The sequence below is a fragment of the Onthophagus taurus genome, chromosome 3 (genome assembly GCF_036711975.1).
Source record: "Onthophagus taurus isolate NC chromosome 3, IU_Otau_3.0, whole genome shotgun sequence".
Classification (NCBI taxonomy): Eukaryota; Metazoa; Arthropoda; class Insecta; order Coleoptera; family Scarabaeidae; genus Onthophagus; species Onthophagus taurus.
In genome coordinates, this window is record NC_091968.1 from 4,795,652 (window position 1) to 4,820,952 (window position 25,301).

At 33.4% G+C, this 25,301-nt stretch overlaps 1 protein-coding gene across 1 annotated transcript; it reads right to left on the bottom strand.

Annotated features, from left to right (window-relative positions):
• Nucleotides 1-8,834: 8,834 nt before the first annotated feature.
• LOC111417867 (mitochondrial ribosomal protein L1) lies at nt 8,835-10,194 on the bottom strand. The gene is made up of 4 exons (XM_023050261.2): nt 10,106-10,194; nt 9,871-10,042; nt 9,195-9,810; nt 8,835-9,140 (listed from the first exon to the last, which is right to left on the bottom strand). Exons 1-4 carry the CDS (start codon nt 10,122-10,124, stop codon nt 8,886-8,888), a joined length of 1,062 nt encoding a protein of 353 aa, XP_022906029.2. The 5' UTR covers nt 10,125-10,194; the 3' UTR covers nt 8,835-8,885.
• Between the last annotated feature and the right edge of the window lie 15,107 nt (nt 10,195-25,301).

Consider the following 25,301-nt stretch of genomic DNA (forward strand, 5'->3'; position numbering starts at 1 on the left):
TCTTTTATGTATTATATTAAATCCTTCCTTTCTCCATTCTCACCATATGTTCGGCCCACATCCAGGCTCGCGCCATACACATGTACAATGTTAAATTCTTATTCTGACTATTCCTGTTATTGTATTTTAGAACGCTGTTGTAACTTTGATCAACTTGTGAGGTATTCCTGTCCCTTTCATGATTTTCCAAATGGTTTTCTTTGGTATACTATGAACACTGCACTCAGGTTGAGAATGCCATATATGATCTTGCATTTGCCTATTTTCCAGTATGCCGCTTGTTAATCCCTTCTGCAGGGCTTTATCTATATAACGTCTAATCCTTACCTCGATTATCTTCCAGTATATCTTATATATACATGATTACAGGCAGATGGCCGTATATATAAGCATTTTATTGTTTTTGATATTTACAATTTTCCCCTTAATACATTCTAATATACAGGGTGATTAGGGAGGAAATGGAAAGATTTTAAGGACATGTCTAGGAAGCTAAAATAAGCAAAATAAGCCCATATGTTCAAATCCGATTTTCATTTGTTTCCGAGATAATTAGGTTTTTCTTTTTAAAAAGTTAATCAAGTTATGTTTGACAACGTTATCCTATATGTCAATTTGAAACAAAATGTTAATTAAAGTGATAGTTGTAATTGTTACGAAATAATAAAAATGCCTCACATTTTCAGTCATAGAGAATATGCAGATATGGTGTTTGTTTATGGTTTTTGTAATGGTAATACTGTTCGTTCAGTAGAAGAGTATCGACGTCGTTTTCCGAATCGAAGAATTCCTAATAGGCAAGTGTTTCAAACTGTTTTTACACGTGCTGGCGAAAGTGGAATGTTCCCAAGTGCAAGCATTGTTTCTGAAAAACAGCAAGGGCTCAGTTTGGAACATGAAGAAAATATTCTGGATGTTGTAGAAAATAATCCAGGGATAAGTACAAGGCGCATGGCAATACAATTTGAAATTCCACAAACAATGGTTTGGAAAACATTAAAGCGGCAAGGCTTAAACGCTTTTCATTTGCAGAAAGTACAAAATCTCCAAGAAAGCGATTATCCATTAAGACTACAATTTTGTCAATGGATTCGTGAAAACAGAAGATTACTTAAATGCATATTATTTTCTGATGAAGCTCAATTTACTCGAGATGGAATTAACAATTACCATAATAATCATCGATGGTCGGACGAAAATCCCCATGCCACGCAAGAACACAATTTCCAACATCGGTTTAGTATTAATGTATGGTGCGACATTCTAAATGATCAGTTGTTTGGTCCTTTTGTGTTGGATGGCCGTCTTACTGGGGAAGGTTATTTACATTTTTTGGAAGACCATTTAGAGGAAATATTGGACGATGTACCTTGAATATTCGACAACGTATGATCTTCCAACATGATGGAGCACCCCCTCATTATTCAAATAATGTGAGGAATTTTCTAAATACGCATTTCGGCGATCGCTGGATTGGCAGAGGAGCCCCGCACCCTTGGCCACCGAGATCACCGGACCTCACTCCCCTAGATTTTTGTCTTTGGGGATGGATGAAGTCCTTAGTTTATGCTAGAAAAGTGGACACAAGGGATGCGCTACTAGATCGTATTCTTAATGTTGCGGCGTTCATTAGAGCGTTCACTGAAACTGGCTACCAGGTCCATTTATAAACGCGCATATAAGTGTATCGAAGTGGGTGGTGGAGTTTTCGAAAATGTAATGTGAATTAATGCTACTTGTTTTTTTGGTTTGTTAGTTTAGTAATAAATTTGGTTTAATTTTGAAATTATTATTGTTCAAAATATCTCAAACAAATGAAAATCGGATTTGAACATATGGGCTTATTTTGCTTATTTTAGCTTCCTAGACATGTCCTTAAAATCTTTCCATTTTCTCCCGAATCACCCTGTATCTTATAAATATATTATTTTCACCCTCTACCCTCTTCCTCCATTTCCATACCCTCGGCTCCTCGGCCTAATCATGCCCTCATCCATCCCTTTGTCTCCTCACCCCCACAACCATTGATTCTCATCAATCGTTTCCCCTCTCCCCCCTCTCCTAAGATCTGACCTCGGTCCAACTCCTCCTCCCTCAACTCACTGCACCCATTCAACATACCCTTCGTCTACTATTTATCTCAGTTACCGAGTAGCCCGCTCGTCTATAATAGTTGTCTCTGTCTCCTTTCCCATATCTGATCTTTCCCTCTCTAATTTCCCTCCAACACTCCCCCAAGATCCCGCAGTTTAGCCTCCCTTCTATTCGTTCTTCATATTTCACTGCTCTCCTGCCCGCCTCCACTCTGACCTTATCCACCTTTACCTCTTCACTCGCTATATACCCCGGCGTTTCTCTCGCCAACCCAAGCACCCATCTCCAGTATCTAGCTTGCACGTCCTCCAGCATTGCCTGCTCTCTCCATCCCCATACCTCTGCCCCATACATCATCACACTGCTAACCAGACCTTCAAACATAATCTTCCTCGCTGCCACATTCCTTCCAAAGACTCTCTTCCCCCAACCCCATACTTGTCCCATCACCTTATTCGCCTTTTTTGCCATAGCTATCACATGCGACCCCTCCCTGTTGTCCTCCCTGAACACATACCCCAAGTAAGTATACTCCCTAACCTCCTCGATCTCTTTTCCCTCCCATCTACAGTTTTCTGTTCTTTTTCTCCCACCCTTACAAAACTTCATCATCCTTGTCTTCCCCACATTCACTTCCAGCAGATGGCCGTATAAATATTACAATATTTTGTGTTTCCCTTCTCGTGCAGTGGTTTGATATTTTCCTCCCAATCTCTAGGTATGTCTTTTCCATCCAACGCCTCCTGGCATATTCTCTGGATCTCTTCCCCCATTTCTTTCCCTTCGTGTTTGACCATCTCGGTGCTGATTTTGTCACTTCTGCCATTCCTATGTATCGCTTCCTTTACTTCTTCCACTGTTATTGCTTGTTCTCTCTCCATTTCCAGAGGTTCTTGTGTTGAGCTTACGTTGGTAATACTTGCTCGAGATGTCCAGTATTTTGCTTTTCTCTATCCCGATATTTCCAATGCTGATTTGCCATACTTTTTCCTTGGATTTTTAACTGTAATCCAGAACTCTTTGTTATGGTTTATATTGTCTTTAAATATTACCTCTATTTCTTTTCCGAAGTCTTCACATACAGTAGGACCTCTACATAACGAACTTCTACATAGCAAATTTTTTTTTAAAGACCCTTAGGAATTTCTTCATACCCATACATTATACACAATATTATACAAACTTCAGTTGCTTGTCTTGTGTACGCATAGAAACGTGCCATCTGAAAAAGCAGATTGTTTAGCTATAATAATTACTGTTTCATCGGAAGATGGTGTTAGAAAAAGCAAAACGCAGCAGAGAGTATGGATGAGAGTGGTGACCACGCAAATCTTCTCAAAGAACTTAAGTTGAGTTCACCATTAGACTATAAAAATTATTTACGAATGCATCCCACTACTTTTGGTGAATTATTGGTCATGGTAACATCACTTATACAGTGAATTTCACTTAAGATGCAATATACTAAAATATATTTCCCTAGAAACCAAGGCGTACCTACTTACTTTGTCTATGTCAATATAATTTGACATTACAGTAAAACCTCGATATATCGGATTAATATAAATAACTAAATAAGCGATTTTAATTAAATTACAGTCCAAACCCATAAAGTAATTATACAGAGAATGAAAAGAAGAGTTTAAACATTACACGGGGAAAGCAGTGTCCGTTACAGCTCAATAAAAATATACAATAATCTAGTCCTGAATAACAAAATATAATACAAGACTAACACTAGACCTAGAACTAGAAACAATCGGGTTTAGCCGTACGTCTTTTAAGACGGCTAAATCCGAATGATTCTAGTTCTACGTCTAGTTTTAGTTTTAATTGTTGTTCAGTGCTGCTTTTAGATCATTAGAACCACCAAAAATTAGAAAAATTCGAGTATAGCTCTTTTGAGCAACCTAGATTAGTTATTAATCATTTAGACAAGTATTACACAATGCTCAATCAGTTTTCAATAATTTTGGACAACATGGAATGGCTATGAACCAATTTTGAACAATGTTGGTGCAGGTTTTATTTGTTCTGAGCAACCTGGACTTGCTATAAACTAGTGCTTATACATTTTAACTAGTTTTCAGTCATTTTGAGCAACATGAAATGGCTATGAACCTATGTCCAAACATTTTGAACAATTTTGGACAATGTTGGTGCAGTTTTCAGTAGTTCTGAACAACTTGGACTTGCTATAAACTACTCATTATACATTTAGACAATTTTTATGTTATTCAGCGCTAGATTGTTGTTAATTATAGCGCGACGATATGTTAAGACAGGTAGTTTTCTTCTGATTCCAATTAAACCGTGAAAAAACCCTAATTAAAGAGTGAAGAATGTTAGGATAGGTCAGTTTTGTTTTGAAACCCTAATCATAGCGTGAAAGAATGTTAGGATAGGTCAAAACCCGATACTTTCTAGTTCTAGGTCTAGTGTTAGTTCTAGTTTTACAGTAGGACTATCACTAGAACTAACACAAGACCTAGAACTAGAATCATTTGGACTTAGCCGTCTTGAGAGACGAACAGCTAAACATTAATGTTTCTAGATCTAGTATTAATTCTAGTTTTAATTGTTATTTACCGTTAGATTCTGGTATATTTTTATTGAACAAAATGTAAAGTTAACACTAGACCTAGAATCATTCGGGTTTAGCCCTGCGTATCTTAAGACGACCGAAAGCTCAGGGTTGTTATAAGGATGTCACCTTTTTTCAAACATAACCTTTCCTTTGCAAAACTATCCAATGCCAGTACTGTTAAGCTGTTACATTTTATGTGGTACAATGAAACTGTCGTTATTGCGCAACTAATTTCAAACAAGTTTGAATTTCTGCAACCAGTTGCGCAACGCATCAACCAACACCATACACTATACAATTTGTTTGCAGGTGTATGGGGCCTATAACAGCAAATCTGTATAAACGTACTTTTATGTTTCTGCATAGGCACCTGATCGGCGGGACAGCGGTTAGTAGAGATAGAACTTTTACTGTAATTTCATTTTAGCGATGTCTAAGCGAAAGTGTCTCTGACAAAATTAACATTTCAAAGGATGTCGACCTTGGCATGCAGAAAAATGACAATTATAAAAAATCGGGGAACAGTTTTAAGAAGTGGAAAAGCTGGGAAAGAAGAAAGAAAAAAGTTAAAATAGTGTAAGTTTAATTCTATAGACGAAGCAGTGCTAAAGTGGGTAACAATGATGCGAAGCCAAAAGGTGCCGATCTCAGGACCATTTATTAAAGAAAAAGCAATTGAATATGCAAAAATTTTGGGCCTTGACGATTTTCAAGCAATTTCACGATCAGAAACGGTTTGTGATCAATGGTAACCCAAATGGCTGGCAATATTGAAAGATTATCAGCCTGATGAAGTGTTTAATATGGACGAATATGGACTTTTTTTATAAATGTCTTCCCAATAAAACCATAAATAAATCAAATTCAACATTAATGATTCATTATCAATTAAACTATATGTATATTTTATAAGTTTTTAAAAAAAGCAAACCTCCACGGGATTTTCAAACTGTTCTGGTCTCTCCTCTGTATATCCAGATGCAAACCACGCGTATTTAAAAACATTAATAAATCGTGGGGAAGACAACTGGTTATGCGTTAGGGATTACAATTTTAAAATATTATCGCGCTGATGCATATTGACATCGTATTGGTAGAGAATAACATGATCAGAAAATCTTCTAATGAAATTTTTCCATATTTTAAAACCAAATACATAGGTATAGACATATGTTTAAACTTAACATCCGATGGACTTACTTCACTAATAATTTCAAGGCAGTGGCCACTCCAACAATCCAATAATAGTAATGATTTGGGTCCAGTGTTTGGGAAATAGACATTTTGTAGCAAATTTTTCATATGAGCAGAAGTCAGTTAACCAGACTTTGATACCAAGACGAATATGTTATCTGCGTTGAACATTGTGCTACCTAACGTATAAAAAGATCATCGTGGTAAATTACATCAATCGACAAATCGTTTCTTCATAACCGCAATTATTCCTTGATCAAAAGATTGCAGTGCATTTGTTGTGTTAGCTGGAAAATAAACGACGTTAACATTGCGCAAATCAATTCCCATAACGTTATGTGCTGGACAATTGTCCATTGTTAACAACACTTTTCTGTCTAGAGCTGCCATGTTGCGTTAAAAACGAAGAAACCATTCTCGAAATACTACATAAGTTACCCAGGCATTTTTCTGAGCAGTATAATGACATAGCAAATGGGGACGATCGAATTTAATTAAACATCTTGGATTTTTTGATTTTCCTACTATCCATAGTTTTAATTTAAAAACTGCTGTTATTCTTTCTTTGCTTTTAGTGCCCACATAACATTTTTTGAATTTAAAATCCAAAGTACAGTTTGGCATTAGATTAAAAGAAATACCAGTCTCATTAATATTAAAAACATCTTGATACATCTTGGCTTCAACCCGAAACGTTTGCGAAGCAAGTAAGTCGTAACTCGTCTACTTCCAAAGCTAAACACTAAAAACTAGCTGGAATATGGTTTAGACTGAGTAGACAAGAAAAATTTTTAAATTTCAATTACGATAATAGTTTGCATTGAAATTATATTCTACGGATGAAATAATTGTTCGTAGTTCATTATAATGAAAAAAGTGCCATATAAAATGTGTTTAAGACATTTGTGGCAAAATTTTGGTTGGCAATAATGATAATTTCGTTACATCGGTGTTCGGTATCTAGAAGTTTACTGTATGTTATACTACTATATTTTTATTGAACTAAAACTAGAACGAGAACTAGAAACATTCGGGTTTAGTCGTGAAAAAAACTGAAAAATGTCAACTTTAATTTTATCATTATATTCGTAATCTTCATAAAATAACCATTAAAGTGAGCCCAAACATGACGCATTTATCTCAAAAAATTCAAAAGTTCGAACTTTTAACTTTTAATTTTGACATATTTGTCAACTTCATAAAAAATCCTTTAAAATGAGTCCAAACTCGACCTATTTAACTTTAATATTAATGGAGATACAGTCACTTCCGGTTTGAAACGTCAATGTCAATTTTGACATATTTATCATCTTCATTAAAAAACCTTTATCCGCACTTATCTCAAAAAACAAAAAAGTTGGAATAAAAAACATTAAACCCGAAGTTAGCAACAATGAAGATAGTTGCAATTTAATTTTTAAATATTACTACCAGCCTTATTTTTTTTTTTATTATATTTTTGTTTTTGTGACAAATATTAAGACATTTTATAAAAATTAATATGTCAAAATGACATTGACATTCCTAACCGGAAGTTACTTATATCTCGAGTAATATTGGAATTAAACGTATCATGTTTGGACTCATTTTAAAGGATTTTTCACGACGATTACAAATATGTCAAAATTGACGTTGACATTAATATTGAAGATAAATATGTCGTGTTTGTACTCATTTTAAAAGATTTTTAATGAAGACTACAAATATGTTAATCATTGAGGTCTTATATAGATGTACCAACTTAGCAGGAAATTCGAAATTCTTATATATACTTATGCAAGAATTTACATTATTTATAAACTGGAAAGACAGAAAATAATAACCAAAACAAAACATTAATATTTATTGATAAATAATTATTAATTATATGATATTTTAAAAGAACTTAATAATTTTTAGCCATGACTCTTATAATTAACAAACTAAGAAGAAAATATTTAAGGAACAGTCCTTAATAATAAACTTTACTTGAACTTCAATTGAAGACCTCGGTGCAAGAAGGGAGTAGCTTCATTTATCAAGAGAAGGAGCAGAAGGAGTTGTCCCCTTCTTATACCGAGGTCTTCAATTGTTAATTCCAAGTCAACTAACCAGAAACATTTTATGGACTGTTGTAAATAATCGTCCAACTTAGCAAATTATAAAAAACATATGTCAAAACGAAAAGAATTCGAAAACTTTCAACAAAAATCAAATTTTAATAAAAATAACAATATGTTTATGAGAATTGTGAGGTTATAATTGTAGGTACAATAGAGACTTGAAACTATAGTCAGGTCGGCACATCCAACATGTCTGACTTTCTGATTACCCCCACCACCACCACATACGCTCTCTAGATTATATATAAGACCTCAATGATGTCAATATTGAGGTTGATATTTTAAACCTGAAGTTAGTTATCATATAACTTTGTCCTTAATTTCATTTTACAACTTTTTAAACTTTAATTTTGTAAATTAGTAACTAATAATCTGATTTCGACTTTGATATGTGATCTTTTTTAACAAAAGAAAAAGAAATATTACGAAATTCGTTTGTAAAATGGATAAGATGAGAGATGTTAATCTATTTGTAGAGTGTCTGAAGATGGCCAAGGACCAAAATTAGTTAGACTTAAATTCTATATAAAATAAAAATCAAACTTTAGAATATTTTCTTCAAAAATTTTTACATGAATCATCATTTTGACTCTAGTATTTGTGGTTAAATTTATGCCACGACTTACAGAAACATCCTGTATAATCGCACCATACAATTTTCAACAGTTTGAGCCTATCTATACTGAGAAGTCTTATTTTGACTGTTTGCAAAGTTTGTCAGAAATTCTACTACTAGATACTTAATAAGTCGCTTAATCATGTACTCAAGGGCTAAAGAAGAAGTCCTAGTATGCCCATTTATTATAAGATGAATCAAAGATGAATATGTGCTTTGACACTTAATAAACAAAATTAAAAAAATTTGACATTTTTATTTATTTCTCTATTTAATTTTCTTAAAAACTATTTTAACCAGCAACAACACGTTCTTTCTCCTCAACAACCTCTTCACCTTCATTCACATCAACCTCATCATTACTTTTATTGGTCTCCTCAGTTGATTTAAGATAAAGATTATAATCGATTTTAAATTTTTCCCCAGATGGAGGACTCCATAAAACAGTTCTCATTATAAACCCACCAGCTCTTTTAGGCCTTTGTTGATACACATCATTAATAAAATAAGAAAAATTCTCTTCTAATTCAGAAGGTTCCATGTTCAGCTACAACCATATTATTTTAATAAATCAACTAAAAAGATATCAATAATTTTTTACCGTTCCAATTCTTGTATCAATTGTACCAAAATCCTTCTCGTACTCATCTTTAACTCCAGTGTAATTAATCCCATGATAAAATTTTAAAGTGGTGTTTACTAAATCAACCTCTAAATTTCCACTTCTAGTTTGAGGGAATTTTTTCTTCATTAACCCCCTCAAAACAGTTAGTTCTGGTAAAATATTTGGATGGGCGATGACGTATTGAAAATCTTGTATGTTAATTGCACCATTTTGAATTTGTTTAATTAACTCAACACCACCAGCATGTAAAGCACCGGCTTCTTTTAATTGGGGAACTGTTTCTGGTAACTTGGTGAAAGCAATAATTGTTCTTTCTTCCCCATGTTCAAATTTATGAGGGGCAAATGCCACCCTTGTAAAATTCTCTAAGAATTTATTCTTTTTCTCCCCAGCCATATTCAAATCAACAGTAACATGAACATAAGCATTTGGTTGGTTGTATAATTGGGGGTGATGAGTTTCACGATGGGCTTTAATTGCATCTTCGAAATTATAAACAGGCCATTGATAATATTTTTGAGGGTAAACATTATCTGAGGCTAACTTTTTCCATGAATCGTCAAATTTGCGTGTTGAACCTTTTTGTGGTAAACTTATTTATAACAAAAAAAATTTTATATCAATTTATTTAACATTTTTAAGGATAACTTACTTTTCCTTCTTTTTAACTTGAAACTTTGATTTTGTCACCTCAACTTTTACTTTTGACTTAGCCTTTTGCTCCCTGTAACCCTTTCTAGCTGCATAATTCCTAGTTTGAGTGACAAAAATTGACGGTGTGATTGTTTTTGAGAAAATACTGGGAAAAATGATCTCGAATGCGCCTTTATAAGAATATAATAGATAATTAAGGTGTAATTAAGGTTAAATTATTTAATTTAACTTACTTTTTGTTAATAATGACATTTTTTTAAAGAATTTTTGTTAGGTTAAGTGAGGTTAGGAAAACTAACCTATAAAAATCTCATTGATGTTTGACAATTTGTTTTGTAATTTGGGTTGCATAATAATTTTGTATAAAACTTAAAAGATGCAAGTAATGTTGCATAACTAACAGGTATTAAGGATAAATAAATTTTATTATTTTCATAAAAGATTAAATTTTATCATTAATTGTTAATGAAAAAATCAAAAAAATCTTTATCTAACTTTTATTGCTTTAATATTTTTATAGTTCTAAAGATCAACGAAAGTTATTGTAAATATCTAACACAATGAACAGTGAAAAGATAATCAAAAAGTATTTTCGCGTTGAAATAAAACGAAATGAAACTTATCTGAAACTTATCAAACAATTGACGTCAATAAATGTAAAGAATACGTTGTTAATTGGTAGTATAAAAATGATTCGACAAAAAATTATAAAAAAACAATAATTTTTAAAGACTATAGTAGAATAGAAACGGTAGGTAAACGTAACATTGTTTGTTTAAGTAGATAAACACCCGGTGAAACGTTTATTGTTGAAGTATAGTGTAAGTAAGAGCAGGTCGCGTGTTTAGAAGTCGATTGTATGAGCGTCTCTGCTCAATTGCCCCCTTTAATAGCCTTTTCCTCATCCGCTTAGGCATTTATACAATACATGCTATAGTAAATTGAGTATACAATAATTGTATTTACATTTTAAAGAGAAGTCATGTTTAAAAATCGGTTTATAAAGATTTGTAACTAAGGCTTTGAATGGTTCAAATCGCTTTGATAATTTTAAACATGACGATATATCTTGGGATATTTTCGCCCACAGGAAGTAAGCATCTTAGAGAAATATTTACAAAAGCATTTATCAGCTGGGGCAGGTAGAAATACAAATATTATCTTAATCAGATTATTTTACAAAAAAAGAGAATGTATCATGGATAAGTTTAAAAGGCTTTTTTTAAATTTTTGTCTTTAAGTAACAATTTGATAAGAAATCAAGTCACAAGAAATTACCAGTTTCATTCATCATGTCGTTAAGATTTTCCACAAGTCCTCTCCACAACACTCCGCGTTCCAATAATGCTCCTACGCGAATAATGTCTAAATTCCAAACACTAGTTCAAGAAAATGTTTCATTGATAATACCCCATATTTTATAAATAACACAGGCCGACAAAAATTTAAATGTTTTCTAAACCAATAACTAGACTATACTATCCCGAAGGTTTTTCACGTTCTAAATCCAAATTTAACCTCAAAAATGCTTCAACACGTAAGGTTTTCAAAATATCTTAGCCAAAATATGTTAAAAATGTGGTTTCTGGTCGTATTTGTGGTTATAGTTCACATGAGGGAGTTAATAAAAACAATTGTTTTTTAGAAGTTTTGAAATTATTACCCTTCCTGTTTAAAACTCTTTTTTAATTACTTAAATATCTTTTTTCTTCTTCGAGATATCATCTGTTGAAATTAATAAGTACATCGGTTTGCTCTGTCCTTGATAAACTGATGTTGAGTTACATCAAGTTAGCGATGTTGACGCACAGTAAAACAAATATGCGAAAATGTGATCAAATATCTAAAAATGAAGCTTTAAAGTTGAAATTTTTAACCATGCATTTATCTTTTAACCAGGAAGTATTCAATTGAGAAACTGGACATTCAAAATCCAGTTAATTTTTATGAATTTATTTGGTTTGTTAGCAAAGTTGTAGTTTTAATGGGAAAACTATAGCAGTATTTACAAAAATAAAATGATTGTTTACGAGATTTATTCATTCAAAAAGAGACAATTTACATATTATTTTTTATTTAAGCTCTATAGCGTTTTATAAGATGAAAATCACAACCATATTGGATTTTCTACACAAAAATTTTAAATTTTTTTTTAATTTTCTTTAGTGACTTTTTTGCGGAAACTTCGAAACACGTCCTTATCGCAGAACCATTAATGAATGGATTAAAAAAATTTGTAGAATGTTACAACATACCTATGAGAAATTTAGTTAAACCGTGGGTACCTACATCTATTTGTACTACTTGTAGATTAACTTTGATTAATTGGAACGATATGAAAAAGGAAGTTGTCATTACACCAACCATGTGGTACGAGCCTAAGGATCACAATGAAGACTGTTACTTCTGTGCCTGTGAATAACAGGTTGTAATAAAAAAAAATAAAGGAAACATATTATATTCTAACGTACAAAGCGTAACACCAGCCAAGAAAGGAAAAATAGCGAGATTAGACAAAGTACCACCTAATAAACATGAATGTTGTTTGGAAGAAATGAGTTCTGTTGAAAGTAAAAAGAACAGTGATTATGAGGATTCTGTTAGTGCCAAAGACCCTGAAATTTTTGATCAAGATTCATTAGATGATCTTATTCGCGATCTTATTCTTTCTAAAGATTCAGCTGAATTATTGACTTCAAGACTTAAAGAGAGGAACATGTTGTTACCCGGAACAAAAATTACAGCGTACAGAAGAAGAGATGAGGAACTTCTGAAATATTTTTCTAGTGAAAATTCCTTAGTTTATTGTAATGATATAGAAGGACTTATCAATACATATCAAGTAGATGTGTATAAGTCCGATGACTGGTATAGAGTATATTTATTTGTAACTCTATATTAATTAACCATATAATAAAATATTAAAAATTAAAATGGAGTATTTGGTAGACTGTTTTATGTTTGTCTACCAGTTTATTTATTATTTTATGACTATAACAAAATCGCCATGGGAAAATACATTATGTTGATATAACAACCCATGGTGATATAACATGATGTTTCTATATAAAAATAATAAGAGTGCGTGATGCGCTACAATTATTCCCCCCTTCAATAAAAATTAAAAATTTAAAGTAATGACGATGTTTCAAACATAGAAATAAAAAGAACGAAGAAGGAAAGGAAATCCATAGGGGGTGGTAACAATTGTCTTTAGTCTGCACAAGAAAGACATTATATACGTTGAAATAATAAGTATTTGTTTAAATTATAAAAAGGAAAATTTTACTTTTTTAGGATTTTCTTTAACAGTATTAATATCATGCAAGGTTTCATTCAACAAGAATGCTGGTTGTAAATGATCAATATGTATTGAAGTGTGGCGATTATTCTTTAGAATAACAAAGTATTTATCCATTCTCTTAATAACTTTGAAAGGACCTTCAAATCTGGACGATAAAGAATTTTTTATTCCTTGAATTTTTACAAAAACAAAATTTGATTTAAACAATTCTTTGTGTATGAAAGGTTTTAATTTTGAATGAAAGTTAGTCTGAGTTGGTCTCAAGTTTGCAAAAGATTCACGCAGGCTAATAAGAAGTTGATCTGTGTCTATCGAAGAGTTTGACTTAAGAAAGAATTCGCCTGGAAGACGAAGCGGTTGTCCAAACACAAGTTCAGCAGAAGAACATCCCAGATCTTCTTTTAAAGACGATCTGAGTCCTAATAAAATTATTGGAAGATCGTGAAACCACCTGTTGCTACTACCACGTGCAACAATGGAATTTTTGAGTGTACGATGAAATCTCTCCAAAATTCCATTGCTTTGCGGATGATAAGCAGAAGTACTAATTTGTGTAGTACCAATTAACATGGCAAATTTTGAAAAAAGTTGAGATTCAAATTGTCGCCCTTTGTCATGAGTAATTGTGTGCGGAATACCAAATCGTGAAAAGTAATTTTGAAAAAGTGTATTTGCTATGGTGCTTGCTGAAGTGTCTATAACCGGAAAAGCTTCTGGCCATCGAGTAAAACGTTCAATAACAGTTAAAATGTATGAATAACCAGAAGAAGGAGTAAGAGGTCCAACAAGATCTATATGTATATGTTGAAATCTTCCTTGTGGAACATTTATATGCTCTATAGGAGATTTTGTATATTTATTAATTTTAGTTTTTTGACATGGTATACATGATCTAGTCCAAAGATAAATGTCTTTACTCATGTGGGGCCAAAAGAAACGCATCTTTAATAAATGACGAGTTGCACGTATACCAAGATGTGAAACATTGTGAAATTTTTGGAAAATTTGTTTGCGAAATTTTTCGGGAATATAAATTTTAGGAATGGATGTTGAGACATCACACCAAAGAGTTATATCAGGAAAAACTGATTTTTCTTCAACGAGTGTAAAATTAGTATTACCTCGCGATTGGGCTTGTAAGAGATGTTGTAACTGAAGATCTGTAGATTGAGCATGTTTAATCTCTTTTAAATCAGGATAAGAAAAATTGAGGGATTCTATATTAATGCGTGACATTGTGTCTGCAATAATGTTAGAATCGCCTTTAATATACCTGATGTCTGAAGTGAATTGAGATATATAATGAAGATAACGTGTTTGTCTTGGTGTTTTATCTGATTTGGAATGAATGGAATTAACTAACGGTTTGTGATCAGTGTAAATTGTAAATTGGTTGCCGTATAAAAAATGTTTGAAATATTTAATAGATGAATAAATAGCTAAAAGTTCCCTATCAAAAGTTGAGTAATTTATTTGACTAGGTGATAACTTTTTTGAAAAGAAAGCAACGGGTTGGGTCGTATTATTAATAGCCTGAGACAGAACTGCACCCATACCTGTATTAGAGGCATCTGTTGTTAATGTCAAATTGGCTGAAGGATTTGGATGCGCGATATATACGGACTGAGATAATAGATCTTTAGCACGTGAAAAAGAGTTGGTGTGCTCGTCTGTCCACACAGTAATTTGCTTCTGATTATTTTTGCAAAGTGTGGTCGAAAGAGAATGCAAGGGTCCAAGAATTTCAGAAAAATTGGGTACAAATCTGTGATAGAAATTGATCATTCCAAGAAATCTTTGGAGTTCTTTCAGATTTTGAGGTTGAGGAAAATTATTTATTGCTTCAATTTTTGATTGAGTTGGACGAGACCCTTTGGAAGATATATGATGGCTTAAAAAATCTATTGAACTTACTCCAAAAACACATTTAGACGGTTTAATGTTGATTCCAAAACTGTCTAATCTTTCAAAAAGTTGTCGAAGGTGAATTAAATGTTCATTTTTGTCTTTACTAGCAATAAGGATATCATCCAGGTAGACAAAAATGAAACTTAAACCGGAAGTTACTTCATTTATAAATCGTTGAAACGTTTGGGCTGCGTTTTTTAACCCAAATGGCATTCTAGAGAACTCATAGAGACCGAAAGGGGTAGTGATAGCGGTTTTGTAGATATCTTCTTCTGCTACTGGTATCTGGTGATACGCTCGTACAAGATTGATTTTTGAAAAAATTGTGCAACCATGAAGGTTCAAATTAAAATCTTGCAAATGAGGTAATGGGTATCTGTCTGGTACCGTTACTAAATTTAACTGACGATAGTCGCCACAAGGACGCCAGTCTTGACAATCTTTTTTAGGTACCATGTGTAAGGGTGAAGCAACAGAAGAAGAAGATGATCTACAAATACCGAGTTCTACCATATCATTGAATTCTCTTTTGGCGATTGCAAATTTAGTTTTGTCAAGTCGTCTCGGCCTACAAAATGGAAGATGTGAATCGGTTATAATATAATGTTTAACATTATGTTTAACAGGTAAATTAAAATCTGGAATAGTGGTTAAATTTGGAAAGGATTTTAAAAGATTTGTAAATTCAGTTTCGATAGAAAATAATTTAGGGGAAGAAATTTCTGAGTTGGCTAACGTGCCATAAGTAGATAAAGTGGTCTTTGAGTCAATCAATTGTCGATTTTTTATATCAACTAAAATGGCGAATTTATTGAGGAAATCAGCTCCAATAATTGGTTTTGTAACATTCGCAATAGTGAAAACGAAAGGAAAATTTCTTCGTAAATTTAAAGAGACGGTTAGTAATTTTTTACCATAAGTATCGATTACAGAACCGTTAGCCGCAGTAAGTATGGACTGTGAGTCTTTTTGATTTAAGGGATAAAATTTATTTGGAATGACAGAAATGTCAGCTCCGGTGTCAATCAAAAATCGCAGGTTAATTTTATTATCATATACAAAAAGTCTGGAAGATATTTGGTTAATTGATTTTGAAGAAGGTGAGGATTTTTCTATCGAAACTTTAATTAGTTTTTTTGAATTTGAATAGGATGTAGTTGGTTTATTTTTTATTAAATTATGGAATTTACACCAAGTACCTTCACAACTATAAGCTTTGGTACCATATCTGCTATGAAATTTGCAAATGTTTGAACGTTCTCGAGAAGGAGTACGATTGCGCGAACGAAATGAAGAATTGTCATTGTAACGACAATGTGAACAACACTGACGTTGTAAAGAATTTATATCTTCAACACTCTGTTGTAAGTTATTTATTTTATTTTGAATAGATGCAATAGATGTGTGTTGTTGTGTTACAGTTTGCAACAAAGTTTGACAAGTTGAAGTTAAATCACTGATGGCTTTTAATAAAGGAAAATCATGCGTCGAATGTGAATTTTGGGCAGGCGTAATTTCTGAAACTTTTAATGATGGATAAGGACCGGAATTTAAAGAATCCCAAATTTTATCTGCCATCGTTAGTAATTCAAGTGGATCACTTTTTCCAGAGGCCAGTAAGGCAACTGAAATTGTGTGTGGAAGCCTCCTCTTCCAAAGTTTTAAAAGTAAGTCTTGACTTACAACTTGAGAACCACCTGCAGTAACCATCATACCTCGGAAGAATTCAGATGGTTTTTGATTTCCCATCTCTGAACCCGACAGGAGATCATCCAGACGTTTCTCCTCACTTTGTGATAGTCTATCAATTAAAGTTTTTTTAAGAAAAGGATATAAGTTTGTGTCTGGTGGGTTATTAATCACATCAATAACTGATGAAATGATTTCTAACGGTAAATTAGAAATCACCAGATTGTATTTAGCTTTGTCATTCTGCACATTACAAATTGAAAATTTTGCTTCCACCTGAGTAAACCAGATTTCAGGTTTTGATACCCAAAAAGGTGGAAGTCGCACTGCAGAAAAATTTTCGGAAAAATTTTGTGTATCACCAACGTTATTATCGGGCATTTTGAATGAAACCTTGTTTAGTATCGAAGAATCAATGATTGAAAATTAGAAGAATATAATGTCTGACTTATGAGGAATAGAAACAATTGTCACTCACCCAAAAATCAGTTATTATGATGATTAGTTGTAATAGTAGGTTTCTTCTTCTCTTATTTTTCTTAGGTAGATTTTTCTTTTATGAAACGCAGATTTCTTCTTGTCGTAGATTTCTTTATTCCGTATTTCTGGTAAATTTCTTCTTGTCGTTTTTATTCCATGTGTATATTTCGTCTTCTTCTAATTCTTCTTCGATTGGTGTTTATTATAGATTTATTATATGATTATTATTATATATTTTCTTTTTTGAAAATAGTCGGGGTCACCAATTATAGAGTATATTTATTTGTAACTCTATATTAATTAACCATATAATAAAATATTAAAAATTAAAATGGAGTATTTGGTAGACTGTTTTATGTTTGTCTACCAGTTTATTTATTATTTTATGACTATAACAAAATCGCCATGGGAAAATACATTATGTTGATATAACAACCCATGGTGATATAACATGATGTTTCTATATAAAAATAATAAGAGTGCGTGATGCGCTACAACTGGCTTCTCTTTATAGATTCTTCTAAAGAACGCCTTAAAGCAGTGTTGCTCCATAACTGAATAATTGGTCATTCCACCAGGCAAAAAGAATCATACGAAGACTTTCAATTTGTACTCGAAAAAATCAATTACAACATCCACAACTGGTTTATATGTGGTGACTACTTTAAAATGATCAATATTTTGGTTGGTTTACAATCAAGAAATACAAAAAAATCCTTGCTTTCTCTGCATTTGGGACAGTCGGGCCCGAGAACAACATTGGATTAAAAAAAAGTGGCCTGAAAGATTTGATTGGAAAGTTGGTTCCACCAATGTTGTTTACAAGAGTCTTGTTGACACAAAGCGTATTTTGTTACCTCCACTCCATATCAAATTAGGCTTGATCTAACAATTCGTAAAAGCCTTAAATACTGATGGAAACTGTTTTAAATACCTTAAGTCTGCATTTCAAAATTTAAGTAATGCTAAAGTTAAGGAAGGTATTTTCATGGGGCCTGATATAAGAAACTTAATGAAAGATGACGATTTTATAAGAACAATAACAGATAACGTAAAAAATGCTTGGTTAAGTTAAGAAGTTGTACAAAATTTCTTGGGCAACCATCGGGACCCACAATATGAAAGCATTGTATCGACAATGTTATTAAACTTTAAAAAATTAGGCTGTTTAATGAGTTTGAAGCTACATTTCCTATTTTCCCATTTGGATTACTTTCAGGAAAATGTAGAAGCCTTCAGCGAAAAATTGGTGAACCATTCCATCAGGTTTTGAAAGAAAAAGAGCGACACTATCAAGGTAGATGGGATGAAAGAATGATGGCTGACTACTGCTTGTCTTTGAAAAGAAACGATAACGCTGCTCAATATAAGCGTAAGAGTGTTAAGTGATCGTTTGAATTGATGCGCGATAGTTATCATAAGAAACTAAAATAACATCTAAACTGTTATAAATAGAAAAGAAGTTTTAAAAATACAAAATTAAATACAATAAAAAATAAATTAATTTAAAAATATTCGAGAATAAGTGAAAGTTATGAAGTTTCATTGTTATAAAGTATATCAAAGAAAAATATTGTAAATTAATTTTTACTTTCTCGCACTATATACGAAGTATATGAGACAAAGTATTGTAATCGTGCAAAGATTCGACCTCGACATTTTGATGGATATACACGTTTTGAGGTCCCCTGAGTCCTGATATTGACCATTCCCAGAAAATGCTTGTGCGTATTTATGTACGTACATTCGTATGTAATAATGTGTGTAAACACGATAATTTAAAAACGCAATAAGTTACCGTTGGTATATAGCTATTAAACCAAAATCGAAAGCTCTTAAACAACTTTTGGACCAAATCCACTAACCGGAAATGGCACTTTACCTGAAGACATTCAAATGTTTCATATAAACTTACACTTTTGATATGTATAGCCCATAGTCTAGTCTTTGGTTTAAAAATTTGTCAGCCTGTGTAATTGATGAGTTTAGAATCTTATATCCACATTAAGTAAAGTTTTTAAAATCAACCTTTGAATTGTGCGTAACTTTTCTAAGTAAATATCCCGAAGCAATAATGTCGTATCTCAAATTTGCCTCAACCATCGCAAAGTAATATTTCCTCATGAAAGCGCTTAACACATGAGGTGACAGCTTTTTTATCAAGAACATTATTGATATTAATTTTTTTTTCACGTATTGCTAATATGGACATCCCACCTGAAATACTGATCCACCACAACGCCGAGATATTTCACAGAACTAATAATTTTATAGAATTAAATAAAACAAAATATGTTAGCTTTGCACTTGCATAAATATTTTAATCGGGACCGGTTTCGAAGTTTACAACTCCATCCTCAGCCGAAAACTATATAGAAGTAAAAATATTGCAATTAATCTATCTAAGATAGATTCGAAACCGGTCCCGATTAAAATATTTATGCAAGTGCAAAGTTAATATATTTTGTTTTATTTAATTCTATATTCAAATTTTACTTGCAACATGGATATTTATCTTAACTCTAATAATTTTAGGACAATCATAATCAATTTGTTGACAGAAGTCGTTGACTGTAGGTTGAGAATCAGTGTGTATGGAGAAAGTGATGAAACTAGTTTTCTCAAAGTTGAAGAATATATCGTCTCTGGGTAAAAATAAAAGATCTCACCATATTGGGTTTTTAAACAAGAGGTCTGCGTAAGATATCATTTTACAATTTAATCTAACTTTCAAAAGATCATCAATACAAATTAAGAACAAGAGTGGGCCCAGAACTGTACCTTGGGGCTCATCACAGGATAGTTTTCCATGTGAGCTGTAACTAAAATTTATTTTTACTCTCTGAGTTCTATCTTGCAAGTAAGATCTAAGTGAGTAACTCGTATTGTGCTATTTATGTGCGATAACTACGACATTCATAGAAAATTGGTGTTAAAAAAACATTCTGACAGATTATCCAGAGTGATCCAATGATCTCACGATGTTGATTATTAAAAGATAAAGGATATGGTCAAAAACAAGAAAATTCCAGAAAGACCGAAAACAGTTTGAGTAGCTCGACTCGTTAGCTTAGCACAACTCGTTGGCTTCCTGCCAAGATAATTAGACAAATACGCAATTTCATATAACTAGCAATATATGAATGTACCACAAAGAGTCCGCCCTGGTTGTCTTCATTGACGTGGAAGGCGCTTTTGACAAAACCACCTTCTCCGGAATAAACGAGGCCTTGTTAGAGCATAACGTTCCTCCAACCCTATGTGGTTGGATCGAGAGCACTCTAAGGCATAGAATCGTTAAATTAAGGGCTGGCCACGCCACCCTACAAAGGGCTATTACCACACTTCTGTGGAATCTCACCCTGGATAGCCTGATGAAACGGCTCAAACTAGCTGGCTTTAAAACCGTTAGCTACGCAGATGACCTGGCAATCCTCTTTCGAGGGAAGTACGTTAAGGTACTCCTTGAGAGGATGCAGGAAGCACTCAATATAACTGAGAACTGGTGTATTAAACAATCCCTCTCCGTTAACCCCAAGAAGACAGAGATGGTTATTTTTACACGTATGCGCAACATAGGCAACCCCAAACTGCCAATGCTCGCTAACACTCCACTTACACTGTCTACAGAGGTTAAGTACTTGGGCTTAATTTTAGACAGCAAGTTAACGTGGAAATCCCACCTAGATAATAGAGTAAAAAAAGCATGCGTCGCTTACGGCCAGTGCCGTAGGGTTGTCGGGAGGACGTGGGGGTTGTCCCCAAGATAGCTCTATGGATTTACACGGCGGTAATCCGACCAATGCTAACTTACACAGAACTTACTTTAACAGAACTTCTAAGTCCATCGCCACCACCGCGCTAAATAGGATACAGAGACTCGCGTGTCTTTTTGTTACAGGTGCGCTGCGATCTACTCCCACCGCGGCCATGGAAGTCATGCTTAACCTGCCATCACTTAATCTACATATTCAGCAGGTGGCGCTGGTAACCATGGAAAGACTACAATCGGTAGGAATCATGAAGGATGAGGACACTGGCGGCAGTTCGACGCTCTGGAGGAGGGTTGTACTGGACTCACCCTCACTTGAGTGCAAGACGGACTGCTTGTCAGCAAAAGCGTTTTCTCAAGAAATTACCTCACCTACATCAGTCCCACAGTAGTAGATGCGAATAAGACCTTAAAAATCTACACTGATGGCTCAAAAAGACGGAACGGGGCGGGAGCGGAGATCTTTTCCCGTCATCCTCGAATACAAGCGGAACTGACCGCTATCAAACTTGCTGCTGACTATATTGTTGACTCCAACGAATGCGGTAAGTGTTATACTATTTATACAGACAGTAGGCAATCTGTTTTAGCGTTAAGCAGCGTTAAGATAACGTGTGCACTAATAATGGACTGCCATCTAGCACTGGAAGAAGCCAAGAAACACAATCGTGTCACTATCCAATGGATCAAGGGGCACTCCGGCTCTACGGGTAACAAACGAGAGGCATGGCCGACCACAGATGATATCAGGAACTTACCTCTGAGGAATATCCTGGCCTTCGGTAATTCCCTAAGCTGGTTGATGTGAAAAGAGGTTATGTTGGGAGTATGCACAAGGGATCCAATGGGGCGTAAGGACGGTGTGCGGGAACGCATGCATTCCCGTTTGCTTACATACATTACATACATACATGAATGTAGTTACCATAGTTACGAAACTACTATGCACTTGCACTGTCCCACATAAAATGCAATATAGCTTAATAGTAGTGGCATTGGGTAGTTTTGCAAAGGAAAAGTTTTGCTTGGAAAAGATAACGTCTTTATGATAACTCTGATTTTCCCTCTTAAGAGACGCATGGCTAAATCCGAATGTTTTTGGTTCTAGGTCTAGTGTTAGTTCTAGTTTTACACTTACACTGTCACTAGAACTAACAGTAGACCTAGAACTAGAAACGTTTCCAAAATGACACAACTGTTGCCATTTTTCTTTTCATAAAAAATGTTATTCCTTTTTTGCAAAAAACACATTATTTAAAAAATTCACACTTTTGTATGCAATTTGTATTTACTCTTTATTTCCTCTTAACTTTGTTAGAAGATGTGCCTTCTTCAAGGAGGTATGCATTGCTCACGTCCAGTATACAAAAATACTTGCCACCCCTCATTCTGTTGAAAACATCTTCTATTCTTGGTATTGGATATCGATCGTCTTGTAAATATTTATTAATTGTAATGTTATAAGCCGCGCATAATCTGATTCTTCCGTCTTTTCTTGAAATTGGTACTATTGGTGTGCCCCATGATGATTTAATTGTCTTCTCGATGATTCCTTCTCTCTCCAATCTCTCCAACTCTTCTTCCACCTTCGGTTGTAAAACGTACGGTAGTGGTCTTGGTTTGCAAAAAATTGGTTGAGTATTTTGGTCAATCAGTTTGTAACTGTATTTAGAATTTCTCCTAACTCATCAGACAATACATCACCATAGGTATTCAAAAATGTATATAATTCTGTATTTGTTTGTATATTAATATCTGGCCAATTTATTTTTATTTTTCGTAACCAATCTCTTCCAAAGAATGCATCAACTTGTAGAGGTAAAGAATATATTGTGCCTTCTGTATTTTGGTTATTGTAGCTTATGTTTACCATTGCTGTACCAGTAGGATGAATGATTTCCCCTGTATATGTACGTAATTTTACATTTGTAGGATGTATGGGTGTATTGGGGCAAATCGTTTTGAACTGCTGCAGTGAAATTGTAGAAACAGCTGCGCCTGTATCCAGTTCCATATCGCATTTCCTTTAGTTTGTTCGTTTATTGGTAATAAAATTTTAGATGTATGTAAAGAATTGATTGCTACGATTTCGTTGAGTGGATGAACTTCTTCGTCTTCTTGTTCATTCTCACTTGTATCGATTTGTTTTTGCGTTTTTGATTTTATACCTGCATTCCGTTGCATACAAACCGATTGTACAGGGTGGGCAAATTTGGGTGTTATTATAGGCTATCTCAGAAACTATAAGAGATACAAAAAAAGTAGGTACCATGTTCCGGTCTCTTTTTGCGAGACTAATCCAATCCCGTAAAGACCAAATCTCTATCTTCTTTTGTTTTTAAGTTATAGCCAACAAGTCAAATTTTAGTGATTTCAAAAAATGCTCATATTTCGTTTATTTTTGAAATTAGAGAAATGAAGTTAATGCTTCTTCTTAAGACACTTTTTTGAGTAGAATATACTGCCGTTGAAAAATTTTTAACATAGCTGATAATTTTTGAGATATAACATTAAGTTGTATTTTTTTAAATACAAACTATACTTTATTATGATGTTACTGAAAAGAGCATATTTTTAGCTTTCCAATGATGTATCGCACGCATGATGTTTCTGCGGAAAATAAGCGTTATTTTTCAATTTTTAAAATATTAAAGATTAAAATTCAAATTTTTAATTACAGTTGGCGAGGAAAACGCTAAATACTACTTAGTTACTATAGCAACGTGAGTTTACTTGTCATTTCATTCATGAATTTTGCGAAACGAGTTTCCCGTTTAAGAAGTTCTGCATTATCTTTAAATAAAACGATAAAATTAAATATAGAATATATTGGAGTCCGCTTTGAAGATGATACATAAGTCTTCATATCCCCATTCAAACGGTGTTTCAATGGAAAGTCCGCTCCCAGTTTATGATTCCTAATTTTCCTCTATCTCACCCAATTTCAAAAGAAAAGATTGCTGATATCAAAAAACTTCTACATCTTATGTTTGGGGAAAACTGGGAAAATACTACCGAAGACTTCATTCATTGATACCGAACTGTTCTAATCTTACAACCAGTAAGTTGAGTAGAAGAAGATGACAGTTTATGACTCTTTAGTTCCTGAAGTTGTCCATATTTAATTATTCATTAATCAATACATTTCTTGTATTTTTAATAAACAAACTTTAAATGCTAATCATTTTCCATTGGTGAACAAAGTCAGGGATAAGATACTGAGAAATTTAAATTAACTATTCAAAGTTTTTATTCGTTGGTACAAAACCAACTTATCCTGAATAATGGTACAAAACCAACTTTATTCTGTCATATTCGTGCAAAACCATATATTTAAGCCACTATAATCAAAATTTTGAACATTAGCGCTTACTATTTTCGAATTGAAAATTAACGCTTATTTTCCGCAGAAACATCATGCGTGCGATACATCATTGGAATGCTAAAAATATGCTCTTTTCTTTAACATCATAATCAAGTATAGTTTGTATTTAAAAAAACACAACTTTGTGTTATATCTCAAAAATCATCAAGTATATTTAAAACTTTTCAACGGCAGTATATTCCACTTAAAAAAGTGTCTTAAGAACGTATCAACCCCATTCCTCTAATTTGAAAAATAAACGAAATATGAGCATTTTTTGAAATCACGAGAATTTGACTTTTTGGCTATAACTTAAAAACAAAAGAAGATAGAGGTTTGATGTTTGCGGGATTGAATTAGTCTCGAAAAAAGAGACCGGGACATGGCACCTACTTTTTTCGTATCTTTTATAGTTTCTGAGATAGCCTATAATAACACCCAAATTTGCCCAGCCTGTACATGACCTTCTTTTTGACATTTGTGGTAACGTTTGATGATGTACATGATTTTAGTATGGTAATGTTGGTTTTTCACTATTGAGCCTTACGTCATTAATACGCTACTATCGTAACTGTAAATGGAATATTATAATTGGTCAATTGTGGCTTTAATATGACATCATACCAATCCTTAGTAACGTTTGATGACGTGGGCGAAAATTTAAAGTACAACAAATTAAGCAACAATTAGAGTGCGGGAAGTTAGCCCCCCATTTTTTGATTTTTAAATTTTTTATTGTTGTTCTAGATTGTTCTAGAGTTGTTCTACATTGTTCCAAAGCGGCAAATCGAAAAAATAAAAACTCCGCGAGAAAACCGAAAAAACAGGTTTTTTGACTAGCCCCCCATTTTTGGAAAAATCAATTTTTCTTTGTTGTTCTGGGTTGTTCTAGTTGTTCTAGTTATTGTTCTA